The 14,021-nt window shown below is 53.8% G+C and overlaps 1 protein-coding gene across 4 annotated transcripts in view; it reads left to right on the forward strand.

Moving 5' to 3' along the window:
* Window positions 1-14,021, forward strand: part of Mbp (myelin basic protein) — an 84,211-nt gene that overhangs the window by 50,717 nt on the left and 19,473 nt on the right. For 2 of the 4 annotated variants that reach the window (XM_076836794.2, XM_076836795.2), the window contains exons 3-4: window positions 2,126-2,556; window positions 9,003-9,080. In XM_076836794.2, coding sequence (XP_076692909.2) covers window positions 2,126-2,556; window positions 9,003-9,080 — 509 coding nt within the window. The remainder of the gene's footprint in view (window positions 1-2,125; window positions 2,557-9,002; window positions 9,081-14,021) is intronic. The other 2 variants (XM_076836796.2, XM_076836797.2) reach the window with 1 other exon arrangement.

Consider the following 14,021-nt stretch of genomic DNA (forward strand, 5'->3'; position numbering starts at 1 on the left):
CTCAACCCATGTGACTCTGAGGAAAGAGCGTGAAGTCCTTTTCCTTTGGTATAGATACATTATGCACACATTGGTTTCCAGAGGGAGTATGTGTTACAGTTATACAAACTTCCACAATGTACATAGGAAACAGACTCCCGGCCCTCGCGGGCTACTCTCCCCAGAGCTGATGGCCTGTCCTCTTCCTGGCCCCAAATGAGACCTGAGCAGAGAAGGAGAATGGGTCCCTGCTCAGGCAATAGACAGGCCGGTCATGGTGGTTAGCCCCAGAGCCCTTGCGGGAGTGGCTAGTGCCTTGGAGTCAGTCCTGGTGGCCCCGTGTGCCATTTTTCTTACACAGTCCCTTGAGGTCAGCAGCCTGGGAGACCAGCAGCTCTACTGCTGTGAAGCCATGGCTTGCTCTGTGGAGATTCTGCAGGAGCTGCAGACGAGGCAGCAGGAAGCCCGGGTGTACAACAGCAGGAATTCATTCTCTCCAAGGGTAGAGGCCGAAAGTCCCCCACCAAGGTGTCTGCAGGCTCAGGGGCAGTCATACCTTTGCGCGGTGCCGGTGTTCCTTGGCGTCCATGGCTGTGGCTGTGCAACTCAGTCCACACTTCTCTCCTGTGCATCAGGGTCTCTGTGCTCAAATTGCCCTCTCTAAAGGCCACCAGTCATCAGTTACAGTATGACCTCATCTTTATTGAATTAGATCGGCAACGACTATTTCCAAATAAAGTCACACTCGTGGGTAGGAGAGTGAGGACATGGACAAGTCACTGTAGGGGACACCATCCAATTTGAAACATATATTTTCATCTGATTCCCCCACCAAAATGTAAACTTCAGAGTTGGGGCTGGGGCTCAGCAGTAGAGCGCTTGCCTCACATGTGGTTTCAATCCTCAGCACCAAATAAAGATAAATAAAACAAAATAAAGGTATTGTGTCCATCTACAACTAAAAATAAAGAAAGAAAGAAAAATAAACTTCATGAGGACAAGGACCATGTCTTATTTATCACTGTAACGGAAACATCTAGAGCAATGCATTACAGTTTTTAGGTGCTCAATAAATGATGGGTGGATGGATGGATGGACAGGTGGATAAGTGAATGGAGGATGAATGAGTGAGTAGATGAGTTGGGAACTATCAGTAGTAGATGGGTGGATGGATGAATAAATGAATGAACAGGTGAGTGAGTATTTGGATGATGGATGGATGGATGGATGGATGGGTGGGTGGATGGATGGAAGGATGGATGGGAGGATGAATAGGTGGGTGAGTGAATGAATGATGAGTTGAGTAACTTCAGTGGATGAGTCCATGGAATAGATGGTATTATAGGAAGGTGTAGGTGAATTCACATTTAGTCCAGGTAAGTAGTAAGTTGGGGGATTAACAAAATGATTCACTAATTCACAATAACTTGAGAGCAAAAAAGATTCATTCCATTCTTGAGAGAAATGGCTATTTTTTGTTGAAAGCTATGAGATGGTGGCATGCATCATGAAATAGCCCGTTCCCACATCGAACATTCTAATTGTTGCTGCTTACAGAAGAGAAGCCAATCAAAATGTCCTGAATAAGCAGTTCTCTAATGCTAGAGGCCTCCTGTGGAATCTGGGAATGGAAAACTTCTAAATGCCCCGTTTCTTAAAGGCATGAATTGCAAAAGATGTGGGAAGTTCCATTTTTACCAAGAACATTAAAAACACCTTTTGTCAAACAGAAGCTCCCAGCCTGCTGAGCTTCTGCACCTGTGGCCTTGGAGACGACAAACGTCCTGTCGGGTGCCTGCACTCCTGGGCTCTCCAGGTGCTGTGCACAGTGCTGGGGGCAGTTCTGACATGACTGCTGTGCCTGCTCAGACACCTCGCTAGGGAGCACTGGTATGTCTTATCCAGGTGCCAAACCATGAGCCACCAGGTAACCCCAGGGCCTCCTGCAAAACCAGAGCTGCCCAAGGAGCTCGGTGCAGGCTGGTCTCTGCCAGAGGCAGTCTGTGGCTGCCATGTGGGTTCACGGGCAGTGCACATGCTCTGGGTTTTATAGGAGACAGCTAGTTCAAGACCCCTGGAAGAAAGCGGCTTTGTCCCAGGCTTGGCTTAGCACAGGCCCGTATTCATATCTCACTGTTGTTTGCAGGAGAGGCAGATGCGAGCCAGGACAATGGGCCCTCGTCTGAGGACGCGGCGGTGACAGACTCCAAGCGCACAGTGGACCCAAAGAATGCCTGGCAGGATGCCCACCCAGCTGACCGAGGAAACCGCCCCCACTTGATCCGCCTCTTTTCCCGAGATGCCCCGGGGAGGGAGGACAACACCTTCAAAGACAGGCCCTCGGAGTCGGACGAGCTCCAGACCATCCAAGAAGACACTGCAGCAGCTTCCGAGAGCCTGGATGTGATGGCGTCACAGAAGAGACCCTCTCAGAGACACGGATCCAAGTACCTGGCCACAGCAAGTACCATGGACCATGCCAGGCATGGCTTCCTCCCGAAGCACAGAGACACGGGCATCCTTGACTCCATCGGGCGCTTCTTTGGTGGTGACAGGGGTGCGCCCAAACGGGGCAAGGTGAGCTCTGCGGAGTAGAGGAGCTGTAGTTTAACTGGAAAAAGGAAAGGGAAGGTCAGCAGGTGACCTGGGCCAGTGGAGGAGGCGCTGACCACCCTGAGTATCTAAGGTGCTTGTCTTGGCTGAAAGAGCTTGGGGGTCCCGGGAACGACCTTGGGGCCCCCTGGGCTGTTTTCATGTGACTCCCCCTATCTCCCTACTTACAAGGGACTGTGCCCGGGGTCTGGCTCAGGAGTGCCAGGACCTTCTGCCTTGTGGGACTCGGGTGCCCGGGACAGGGCCTTGCAGAGGGCCGCGTTCTTGGTCTCGTGCCCTGTGCTTGGGGCTTGGCTGGTTGGCCTCTGGGCTGCACTTTGGGGTTTCCTTGGGTCATGTTTATTTTTCCTGGAGTCAGTGCTGCCGCTTCCTTGCTTTCAACAATGATGTGATTGAGGCCTTTTGAACAAACTCCTTGCATTTCAGTTCGCTGTGAGCAAACTTTCTCTTTTGTTTGGATTGTTGTTTGGAATGGGTGGAGTGACAAACCAATGTCTGTGAATCAACAGTCTATTATTTTGTGATTTCATTGATTTGAATATCAAACCTTGGGAGTTTCATTATTTAAAAGCAAATGTTCTGTGGTTTAAAACGTCTCACAAGGAAAAACCCTCCCTGGTGGTTCGGTTCCCAGCTGGCTCTGAAGCGGGTTGCATGGACTGGCCTGTGGTTGAGGTTTCCACTAAGAGTGGACCTCAAGAGGCATTCAGATGTCACAGTTGGGGAGAGTTGGGTAACTGGGGGCCAGAGAGGTATTACAGAAAAGCCCCCTGCTATTGGGTATTCTCACGGCAGCTGTAAGATCTTTCTGCTTGTGTATCATGCTTGTCCTGAAGCCTTTGGGGATGCAAGAGGCTCGTGAACAAAGTGTGGCACAGAGGTCCCATCCTGGGAGGTGCCCTCCAAGCACCCCAGGCAATTCGGAACCCTGGGGTGTTAGAGCTTAGTCTTCAGCCACATTTCTCACGGTGACAGATGTCAAAGTGAGTTGTCAAGGATGAACACAGATGCCAGTGGCACCTTCTCTGTGCACATCCAAGCACACTGGCCTTCCGGGAGGCCATACCTGTCATCTGCTCTGAGCTGTCTGGTTCTGACACTTGCCATGACTTGCTTACAAATAACTCTTGCTGTGTCTTAAGTCTTGATAGGTTGGCCTTCTGTGGGCATCCTTCACTGTCCGTGTTTGTAGACATTTTCTTGTCAGTGCCCCCTCACCCTGGGGAAATCTCAGTCATCTGCCTTGTTTTAATATGGGTGCTCTTTCAAGCACAGCTCTGCAGACACCCCAGCTGTTGGGGGTCCTGGCTGCCTAGGGAAGTCCAGCTGTTATTTGAGGCAGCCACATATAAGCAGTCCAGTTGAAAACGTCAACTATTCTGCTCAACTGGAGCAGCAGGGAGAATGTGTTCAATCTGTGCACAAAGGATTAAATAGCTGGCCAGCATATGTTCTAAAATAAGCTTTATTTCAGTGGCAATGGCTTTAATTTCAAACAAAACCTTGAAAGCATGCGTATCTGTCAAAGTAGAGCTACATTTCCAAAGATGTTTTTCTTTCTTCATGCATAATTATACCCTTCATTGTTTTAAATCTCTTGTGCTTTTCAGTATTTCAAAGAAAAGGTTCTAGGCTCAGAAGCAGCCAATGTCTTTGCAAATAATGTATCTTGATTATCAAGGACCCTGGGGGGGAAAAAGAATTTTTAAAAGTAAAAGCAATTTTTAAATGATTATTTTTTTAAAAATTGAGACAACAATTATTTCACTACTATTTTGAATAAACAAAAATTTTAAATTAATATCCTTTTCTTTGAATACCCCAAAAAATCCATTGGTATTTACATGTGATCATAAACTGCTTGTTCCAAACACAGGCCAGAGGTGCATCCTCAGGGAACGCTGGGAGGCAAGCAGTGGGTGTCAGCAATGCCTGTCCAGCTCCACTATTTTATTGTGGGCTCTTTGTTAACAAATCGTGGAGATGCAAACTTTACACAGCCTACACCCAGCAACGACCCGCTATCGCCCCAGAAGTCTGGGGTATTTATTGGTATGGGCTGCTATGGAGTGATTTTTTTTAATTTCTTTTAGTTTCTATTTTTATTTTGCCCCATTTGTAAACCAGGAGGGCTCTGCTCTCATATGCTAGGAAGGTCTTTGAATAAATAGACTTAGGAAACTCGCGGAGAAGAGACTCGTGAGCCTGCTTCCTGTCTTTCCTGATGGGAGTTCATTTCTCCACTTCCATTCCTAAAATAAGCATCTAGTGTACCTGGGGTGCTGAAGACCACCACCTGGGTCACGCACGTCCCTTGGGAATCTGCTTATCCTGCCGTCTGTTTAGAGTAGGTTTTTCATGGTAGAATCCAGCAAGACTCTAGATGCAGCCCTGAGTACCACGTGAAGGGGCCGCCTATCCCCAGAGCCTCCTGTCCTCCTTCCCCTGAGTCACGTGGGCCCTGTGGTGCCACAAGGCAGCTGCCACCCCCAGGCCCCGGAATGCACTCACAACACCCAGTCTTTGTGCAGCCAGAGCTGACATTCAGAAAAGCGCTTTAGAAAATCCCTGAAGAGGCATATTCTTTTGAGAGCCATAATGAAAGTGCATTTACAAAGGACATTCTCCTTTGTTGTGAGGAAAGAAAGGGGGACGTGTTGTTCCCTTCAAGGGGCAGGCTCCTTAGTCCCCCTGGAATCTGGGGCCTCATGGAGAATGGTGGGCCTTCAGGAAAAAGACTGGACTGTACCTGCCCTGTCCCTTCGCCTCTCACCTGGGCCAGCACCGACCCCTGAGGCTATGGGCATAAGAGCCAGTGCCCAGCAACACCAGCTCTGGGCACTCTTGCTTCTCACCTAGGGGAGGCCCAGTTTCACAGAGTAGCTAAGCTGGACACGTGGTCAACTCCCACATAATTCTCACACAAGAACAACAGAACAGAGCGAGCCCTTTCTCCACAGCATCTCACTTGAAGGGTTTTAAAGCCTCGGTACTGATGGCCTTCCCGATTTCCTCTATTTATCTTACTTTAAAAGCTCCGCTTATAACCTCCTAGTCTCAGCATTTCATCATTTAGCATCCAGATTGCTCCTGTGCCTCTAATTGTGACAATATAGGATAACCACTGTCATTCAGTGCTATTAATGAGTCTTAGATAACCAGCATCTTTGTTCCTGACTCATAGCATTTCAGTTCTAGAGGCCACATTACAGTAAGTTCACTGTTATCTCCACACCTTAATCTCACAGACATGCCTGTGGTCTTACCAGAGCATCATATTTAAGGTGACATGAAGGACACAGGTCCCTGCATGGCACCCCCGATGGTGTGTGCCAGCCGCCTCCCAAGATGGAGCCCTCCTCTGAGCGCTCACTGAGGCCATGTTCTGGCCGGAGAGCCTCTGGAGCAATCCTGGACATGCTGGTGTGTCCGTTCCTACACCCAAACCAGCACGGTCTGAGATTCTGGACAGCAGTTCCTCTTGAAGTCACTGATCACAGGTGTCTCCAGCTCAGTTACCAGCTGCACCTGTGCCCTTCTGTCTCCCGGCCACAATCATTCAGTGCTACCTAAATGGGGGACAGTGGGGACCGGGTGGACCTGTCTTGGCAGTGATCTTGCCGCGCCCTCTGTATAAGTGATACATTTGTATGCTGCATTTGTGTATTTAATGACGATTGCCTCCCTGTGGTTGTATTATGACTTGATTTTTTTTTTATTTTGTTATGAACTTCTGCTTTATGTATATTTCTGCATTTTTATGACATTAAACAGTTTAACACACCAATGACGGTGCATGAATTGCAAATGGACTTTTTAAGTGTCTCTTTTGGTGTCCCTACCCAATTAATTGCACTTTGCCTCTGGTATTTCCATGGCCTCGTGACACAGCGTGCAGGTAAGTCGGAGCAGTGGGCTCCTGTGGCTTCTGAACCCGAAGGCCACAGCGTCTCGCTCCTGTGCTTTGACCCAAGGAGGCCGTCTTCTCTCTCTGGGGCAGGTGGGGTCGTCTTCCTTGTCAACAGTTCCTGTTCCGCTGTTCCACTGTCTCTCTCAATGCGCCCTCCTGCAGAGGTTAGGATGCCTGGGCACTAAGTAGGCCTACAGTGGCCATGTTGTGCACCCCGGGGACATGTTCCAGGTGACAGTCAGAGGTGGCTGCCTCTTCTCCAGCTTGGTGCCTCGTGCATACGGGGAAACTTGGAGGGCTGATAAGTTAGAAGCGAAAGCAAAGACACTGAATTACTTCTGAGGTGGCCTGCCATTCATCTGGGTGACATGTCCCCCCAGGGCCCTTGCCCTAGCCCTGCCCTCCTTTAATCGTCCCTCTCCACGGCCTACATTTCTCCATCACTGCTTCTTCTTTGGGTGAAGTGAGAGCCGTTGAGTAACAGGAAGTGGATGGTCAGTGGGAGCTCGCTGGACAGCTGAGGGGGTGAGTCCTCACAGGGACAAGCACGGCTCCGAGGAGGTCACCAAGAACTGGCTTAGGATAAGACCTGGAGAAGTCTGCCAGATTCAAGATGTCCTCTCATGTCTATCACCAGAATTCTAAGTGTTCTGAAATATCCTCCTTCATACAAAATAGAAAGAGGGGAGGGAAAAGACAACTAAGAACGTGCTGCCTTCAGCAGCCCCTAGCATGGTTCACCGCACTTTCTCCCAAGGCAGCCTTGCCGGCCTGCTTCAGCCTGGGGCACGTCTCAGGCTACGGAATCTCTTGTCCCCCAGTCAGTCAGTCTGTCTCCTGCAGGTACTGTCTTCTGGTCAGATTGCACCCCACTCCACACAGGTGCAGAGAGCTGGAAAGAGGCTTGCTGTCCCTCTGTGTCCTGCCAGGAGGTCAGTTTGCTGACAAGGCCAGGGTTACAGGTTGCATTCCTATAAGCTGTCCCTGAGGTGTCCTTTCTCAGAGCTGCACTTAGCCTCCAGCCCAGCCATCTGACTTCCCTGTGCATGGACAGACAGCCAGGGGCCCCCAGAAGTCTGGGTGTGACGGGAGAGGGGCTCCACACCAGCCCACCAGAGCTAGGTGGAAGAGCCCAACGGTGGCAGTCTTCTTCACCAAGAAGGACATTAACTGACCACCTTGACAGCATGGACTTAACCTGCACCTCTGCAGCTGAGGGGTCACTCCTTATGGGGTCTCTCGAGTCATAGCAAGACAGTAACTGCCACAGGCCTGGTGAGCAGGCCTGCTCTCAAATGCACCCAGATTCCGCACTCTAGGGCCCTGCATCATGGGTCAAAGTCACTGATGATCTTGCTGCTGTGGAGATAGCCCCTCCTCACGTGCAGGTGGGAGAACCGTCCATGAGACACGGTCATCACAGGTTTGCCTCTGCATGGCAAAGCCCTGGGTCACGGGGTGTCATCCCACGTGACTACTAACCAGCTTACCAGGGATCCACTTCATCTGTCACAGCGCACTGAGTCTCCCGAAGCCTGTCACACGGACTTCATTGCTTGACCACCCCAAGTCAGTCCCTCTCTCTACTTCTCTCTCTCTCTTTTTCCATTTTGTTGTAGATAGTCAAAAAATAGACACGTCCTACCTTTAACTTGGCCCTATAATATCACTCTTTCAACCACGTCACCTGAACTGCATGAAGGGGCAGAGTCTCCTGTGACGGATGGAATGAGGAGAGTGCTGGTGTACTGGGAGAGCAGGACCAGGGCTGCCTGGCAGGGTGCAGGGTGCAGAGCTGAGGTTAACATGCGGCTCCTGCTCAGGCACACGGAGCTCCCACGTGGGCTCAGTCCCTGGGCGTCACCAACGTCAAGGAAGAGCTCCGCAAGCGAGTGTCAGCCCCAGCACCTGCTGCTCTGCAGACACTTCCTGGGGCTCTGCAGATGGCTTGAGAGGCCACACGGTGACCGCAGGTACCCATGGAGCAGGAACAGCCCTACTTGTAAATCCAATACAGAAGCTAAGATAGTGCTGCACGGGAAGATGAATAAGGCTCCACAACAAAACCGAGTGTGGGAGTTGTCCATCAGGCCTGCAAGAGCCCTGGCCCTGTGCCCGGGTGGAAAGCGCTTCCCTTCCTTGTGCCCCGAGAAGCCTAGCAGCCGCACCTGTCATAACGAGAGGCTGTTTGGCCACATAGTTTGGAGTAGGGCCATAAAACAGACTCTGGAAGAAGGGACTTCTCCCTAAATCCTTCCTCTTGCTCCTTTTCCCTGGCCCTGCCCTGCCGTCCTCCCGGTCACCTCTCCTGGATCCACCCTCTCTACCCCCATGTGCCCTCTCTGCTGACCACTCGCCCTTTAGTCCTGCCTTCCCTACCCTCTCTGCCCCACCTGGGGTCCTTCCAGGCCCGTCCTAGAGGAGATTTGCTGGAGGACTGTGGGGCTCTGCAAGCGGTGCCCACGCAGGACTCACGCCGTCCACTCTGTGTCCTCGGCAGGTACCCTGGCTAAAGCAGAGCAGGAGCCCTCTGCCCTCTTATGCCCGCAGCCAGCCTGGGCTGTGCAACATGTACAAGGTAAGGCAGTCGCCGTCCCCCGCCCAGGGCCACCCACGCGTGAAGTGCGGGGCGCGTCTGAGTGGGCGGGGTCCTTGCAGGGGGCTCTCTCTGTCCCAGGACAGCAGGCTTCAGGGGAGCAAAGCTAGGGCGGCAGGTCCTGAGGGACACAGCAAAGGACAATCCCTGGGGGGGAGTAGAGACCCTCCTCTGCCTTCAGTCCTTGCTAGGGTCCCTCAATGGCTCAGGTGACAAGGGCATGACTGTCAGCTCAGTGTCATAGAAAAGTCATAGGAACAAGCTACAGGACCATGGTGTGGCCACCAGTGCCAACACAGGCCAGAGGGCAGTAGAGACTCTGGCCTTGGACACTGGCCTGGACAATGGCCAGGGGCATGCCGTGCCCAGACCTGCTTTGGAAACCAGTGCCCCACAGAGAGTTGGCAGTCACTGGACACCAGCCGAATTCACTCTCAAGTGATATGTGCCCTTAGAAAGCCCTGTCCACCAGGGCTCGGCCCTGACCAAGCGCAACCAAGCCTACCTGGGGTGGAGGGACCCCTGAGATGGGCCTACCTGAGTGATGTCCAGGTAGGCGGGGAAGGGAGGGGGTCCTGCAGCCTGCACTTCAGTCAGCCAGGCCTGCTGCTCACGCACGTCCAGGGTCACCACATGGACGCTGCCATGCTCGGCTCTCAGGTAAAGTCACTGCCCGTGCCTGGGCGCTGGGCAGGTGTGGGAGGCTGACAGTGTGCGCCCGAGTGCCCAAACTAGAGCGTCTTCCTCCTGCTTCTCGGGGCCAAGCGCAGGACTCGGGGCCGTGGGGGAGCCGCGGGGCCCAGGCACCTCCTTCTGCTGGGATTGAGGTGAGCACAGGGAAGGACAGGTGCCTTGTTTCTCAGTGAGCTGGGCCCTGGCAAAAGGAGCACCCAGCCTGGCTGGGGGGCCTGGGGGCCCCAGGACAGAAGCCTTCGTATTGAGACGGGGAAGGGCTGCAGACCAGGGCCAGGCCTGGACAGAGTGTGCAGGTTCTTGTCCAGTGGATGCCCTATTGTGGGGGAGAGTCTCCCTCCTCTCAGTGGACAGGCAGGTCGGTGAGGAACAAAGGGCCTGCTTGCTGCTGGCCTCCAGGGTGGCCAGTCCAGGACCAAGGCCTACAGGTGCAGAGCAAGGCTCACAGTCCATGGAGCCAGGGCCTTGTGGGAACAGAGAGCGTCTGACGCCACCCTGATGACCTGTGAGCTGGGGGCTTTGCTCCCTGGAAGGAGTCCTTCATCGGGCCTCGGGAGGGAAACACTCCACGCAGGGTCCCAGTGGTGTGGCAGGGAGGCGTCCACGGTTGGCCCCTCCTTGACTGAGGCCCGGCTGTGAAGCGGCCCCTGGTTCTCCAGGACTCGGTGACTCGTTTCTAAGAGCAAGCACCACTTCCCAGTGGTTTCTGGGGTTCTCAGTCCCCCCAGGGCCGGCAGGCTCCTGACTTCCCTGCGGTGAGAAAAGCTGTGGCTACAAGTGTGTGGGGGGCACATCCAAGGGGCCAGGGTGGGCACAGCTCCAGGGCTGGCGGCTGAGAGGCCACGAAGGCACCTGGCTCAGCCTAACCACCCCTCCCCTCTGCCCTTGAGACACGTGGCCTGAGAAAGCAGGCCCCGTGCACAGACGGAGAAGCCAGGGATCCCAAGACACCGCAGTGCGGAACACGGCAGGGACTGTGAGCAAGGGCTTCACTTTTCTCCCTTATGAAGTCATCGAGAAGAGGAAAAGCAGCCCATGCTCTCACACCGTCCCAGATGTTCACGTGCGTGTTTTAAGCCTGGTCAGAGCTCCATCACTGCTCTCCACGGTGCCCCCTGTGGCGGCCCAGAGCTGGCCTCGGGGGGACAAGCGTCGGGCTCCTGTACAAGGCTCTCTGTTATCTGCCACCTGCCAATGCCCCATTCTGGTCCATCGGGGTTGGGTTTGACCTTCCTGAGCACACCCTAGAATCATCTTAGGACACATAAAGAAGCATCAGGCCAGGCGCGTGGCACACACCTATAGTCCCAGTCACTGAGGAGGCTGAGGGAGGAGGATCAGAATTTCCAGGCCAGCCTGGGCACCTTACCAAGACCTTGTGACAAATAAAGTTAAAGGCTGCGGGTGTAGCTCCGTGGTAGAGCACCTGCCCAGCGTGTGCAAGACCCGGGGCGGGTCCCCAGGCCTGGGGGCACAGCGTGTTAGAAGGCCGTGTGTGGTGTTCACGTGTCTGCTACGTGAAGGGAAGCAGGGTGTCCGAGCTGAACCCAGGGCAAGGCGAGGCGGGAGGCACCAGCAGGACTCTCCTGGTGGACAGAGGACCCTCCTGGCACCTGTGCCAGAGACACCCAGTCCTCTGCAGCGCACTGAGTTCCAGAGATGCCCAACGGAGCCGCCCTAGAGGAAGCACGCAGAGGCACAGGAGGCTGGGCACCCCCCAGTCCTGGTCTGTGAGCTGTCACAGGGGGCAAAGAACAAGCCTGGCTCTTCTCCCTGAGGAAGACTTGGTGGCTTGAAGGTCTTCTGCGCACTGAGGAGGTCTTTCTTATTTCAAGGAAGTGCTGGAATGCTAGATCTGATTCAACAGCATCGACTACGGGGAAAGGAGCACACTCAACGGTTTCAAGCTACTTGCCATCCCAGGGTTCTACCACAGAGGATGTGGCCTGCTGGGGGACGTCAGCTGCTGGGGGAGGCACGGGCTGGGCAGTGACTCACAGTCACTGAGGGGAACTGTGAGCGCCCCTCCCTCACCAACCAGAGAATCCGCGGTGCTGAGGAGCCACGCCCAGCTGATGGCCCAGCAACCCACCTCCTTCCCCTGTGTCCTCCCCAGAGAGGTGATAGACAGACAGGCAGGCAGATAGACAGATCCGTCTATCAATCTGTCTCTACAAAAGTCCGGGCCAGTAAGAAAGACCGGCGCATTGTGAAGTCAGAGACGTCGCGGCAAGGAGACGCGGGTGCCAGGCTGTTGGCACAGGCTCCCTGCGGGGGTCTTTGACTTCAGGACGCCAGCGTCTTCCCTAAGACTGGGCTGTCTAATTCTGGGCAGCATTAAGGCCCGCCCAGTACCTGCCTCCCAACAGTTCTAGCAGGAAGAGGGACAAAGCGTCAGAAACGCCACGTTCCAGGGAGTGGACCAGGTGCCTGTGCTCCAGCTCCCGCAGCCCTGAGGCCAGCCAGCAGGTGTCTAGGAGCCTTGCTGCAGAAGAGGCCGGGGCTCCTTGGCCAGCAGAAGAGGAGACACTGCCTTTCCCACCCCAGATCTGTGCTCTGCTTCCAGGGCGTGACCACCACCAAAGGTGCTCGCGAAGCTGCTCAGCAAAATGACCCTTGGGAGCCAGCGGCCATCCAGCTGCTGATCCGCATCAGAGAAGAGACGGCAGAACTCGGGGAATCACAGCCCGTCATGGTCCCTGCACCAACCCCACAGAGCTCCCCGTTCCCAGGGGGCCCCCCCCCGTGCTGGTTCTCTACTGGAGGAGCCGCTGGCCAGGACAGGAGAGCTGGAAACAGACATCAAAGCCCGTCCCTCTGAGGTCAGAGGACGTGGACTTGGCAGTGTGTGTGACTGCAGGAGCCCGGGATGCAGATGTGGACTTACATCCATGTCCTCAGCAAGAGATCCACCACAGCACCGTCGCCAGGCCACCAGAAACTGCACCTAAAGAAAAGGCTGGGGGAACTCCAGCGATCAGAAAGCTCCTTGTTGGTAGTACACGGCTGGCTGTCGACCAAAGCCCACAGCGTGACACAACTGACCCAAGACCGGCTCAGAAACAGACGCGTTCTTCACCCTGAGAAAATCTGCACGTGTGTGTGTGTATGTGTGTGTGCTCAGACAGCAGAGTCCTCCCCACATCGCAGGGTTAGAATGTTTTGCCAAAAATAAGTCCAACGCTGTCTCCTAAGGTGCACTGGAAGCTGTGACCAGTGGTATGATGGCTTCTGGAAACGGGCACAGCCAAAACCAGCCCATGAACCAGGAGCCTGGGAGTTCTCGGGACGGCCGGGCGACATGGCTGCTGGGAACGTGGGGAGGAAGGAAGGTGGAAAGACAGTCTCAAACACCAAGGTGGGATGGGTCTTTGGCCCCAATCTGGAACCTGCAACACACCTGCTTGCTGGAGGCTGGCCGAGACAGTAACCAGCACATCTGATGGACTCCAGAGGTAGACGTCAACCTCTTTTTCTCAAATGTGAGCACCTTGTTATTTCTAGCTCTTAGCTTCTTAGTACAGGTAAGTCTATAAGCTTTTGAAAGAAATCACACACGATTTATTTTTTAATTTTTTTAGTATTTATTTTTCAGTTGTAGTTGGGCACAATATATTTTATATTTTTTTTATGTGGTGCTGAGGATCGAACCCAGGGCCTTGCACGTCCTAGGCAAGTGCTGTACCGCTGAGCCACACCCCAGCCCCACACCCACAATTTTTAACACTCCATGCTTTTCTCATCTTTTCCTTCTGTCATAACCAGTCGGGGGATTTCTTTATTGCTGCTAGGTTCCGGCTTGTGCCATGGGCCTGTGGTCCTACCCACACGCAGCCCACACGAACAGCACGGCAGGCGGCATGGTGCCTGCGATGAGGTCAGGAGACTTGGCAGCAGACCCCTGGTTGCTTCTGCATCTCTGTCTCCACATCTGTACTGGGAAGTGCTGCCCAAAGCAGGGCGGAGCCCCAGCTCTGGTTGGCAGCACTGAGGTGAGGGAGGCCAGGCTTGGCCTGTGATTAGAAGCCTGGGGACGGCTTTCTTCACTTCTTTCCCACAATGAGGCTTTTTGGAGGCACAGGGAGAAATGTGTGTTCCAAGATCGCGGCTGACTCACTGGACTTACCTGAGAGAGCGCTAGTGAGAACGTTGTCACAGCTTTTATTTAGTCTCTGAACTCTGCAGGTGACTCTCAGGGCATCTTTGAGAGACATTTCTCCCATGTATCAT

This window comes from Callospermophilus lateralis, chromosome 17 (assembly GCF_048772815.1).
Source record: "Callospermophilus lateralis isolate mCalLat2 chromosome 17, mCalLat2.hap1, whole genome shotgun sequence".
In the NCBI taxonomy this organism is placed as follows: domain Eukaryota; kingdom Metazoa; phylum Chordata; class Mammalia; order Rodentia; family Sciuridae; genus Callospermophilus; species Callospermophilus lateralis.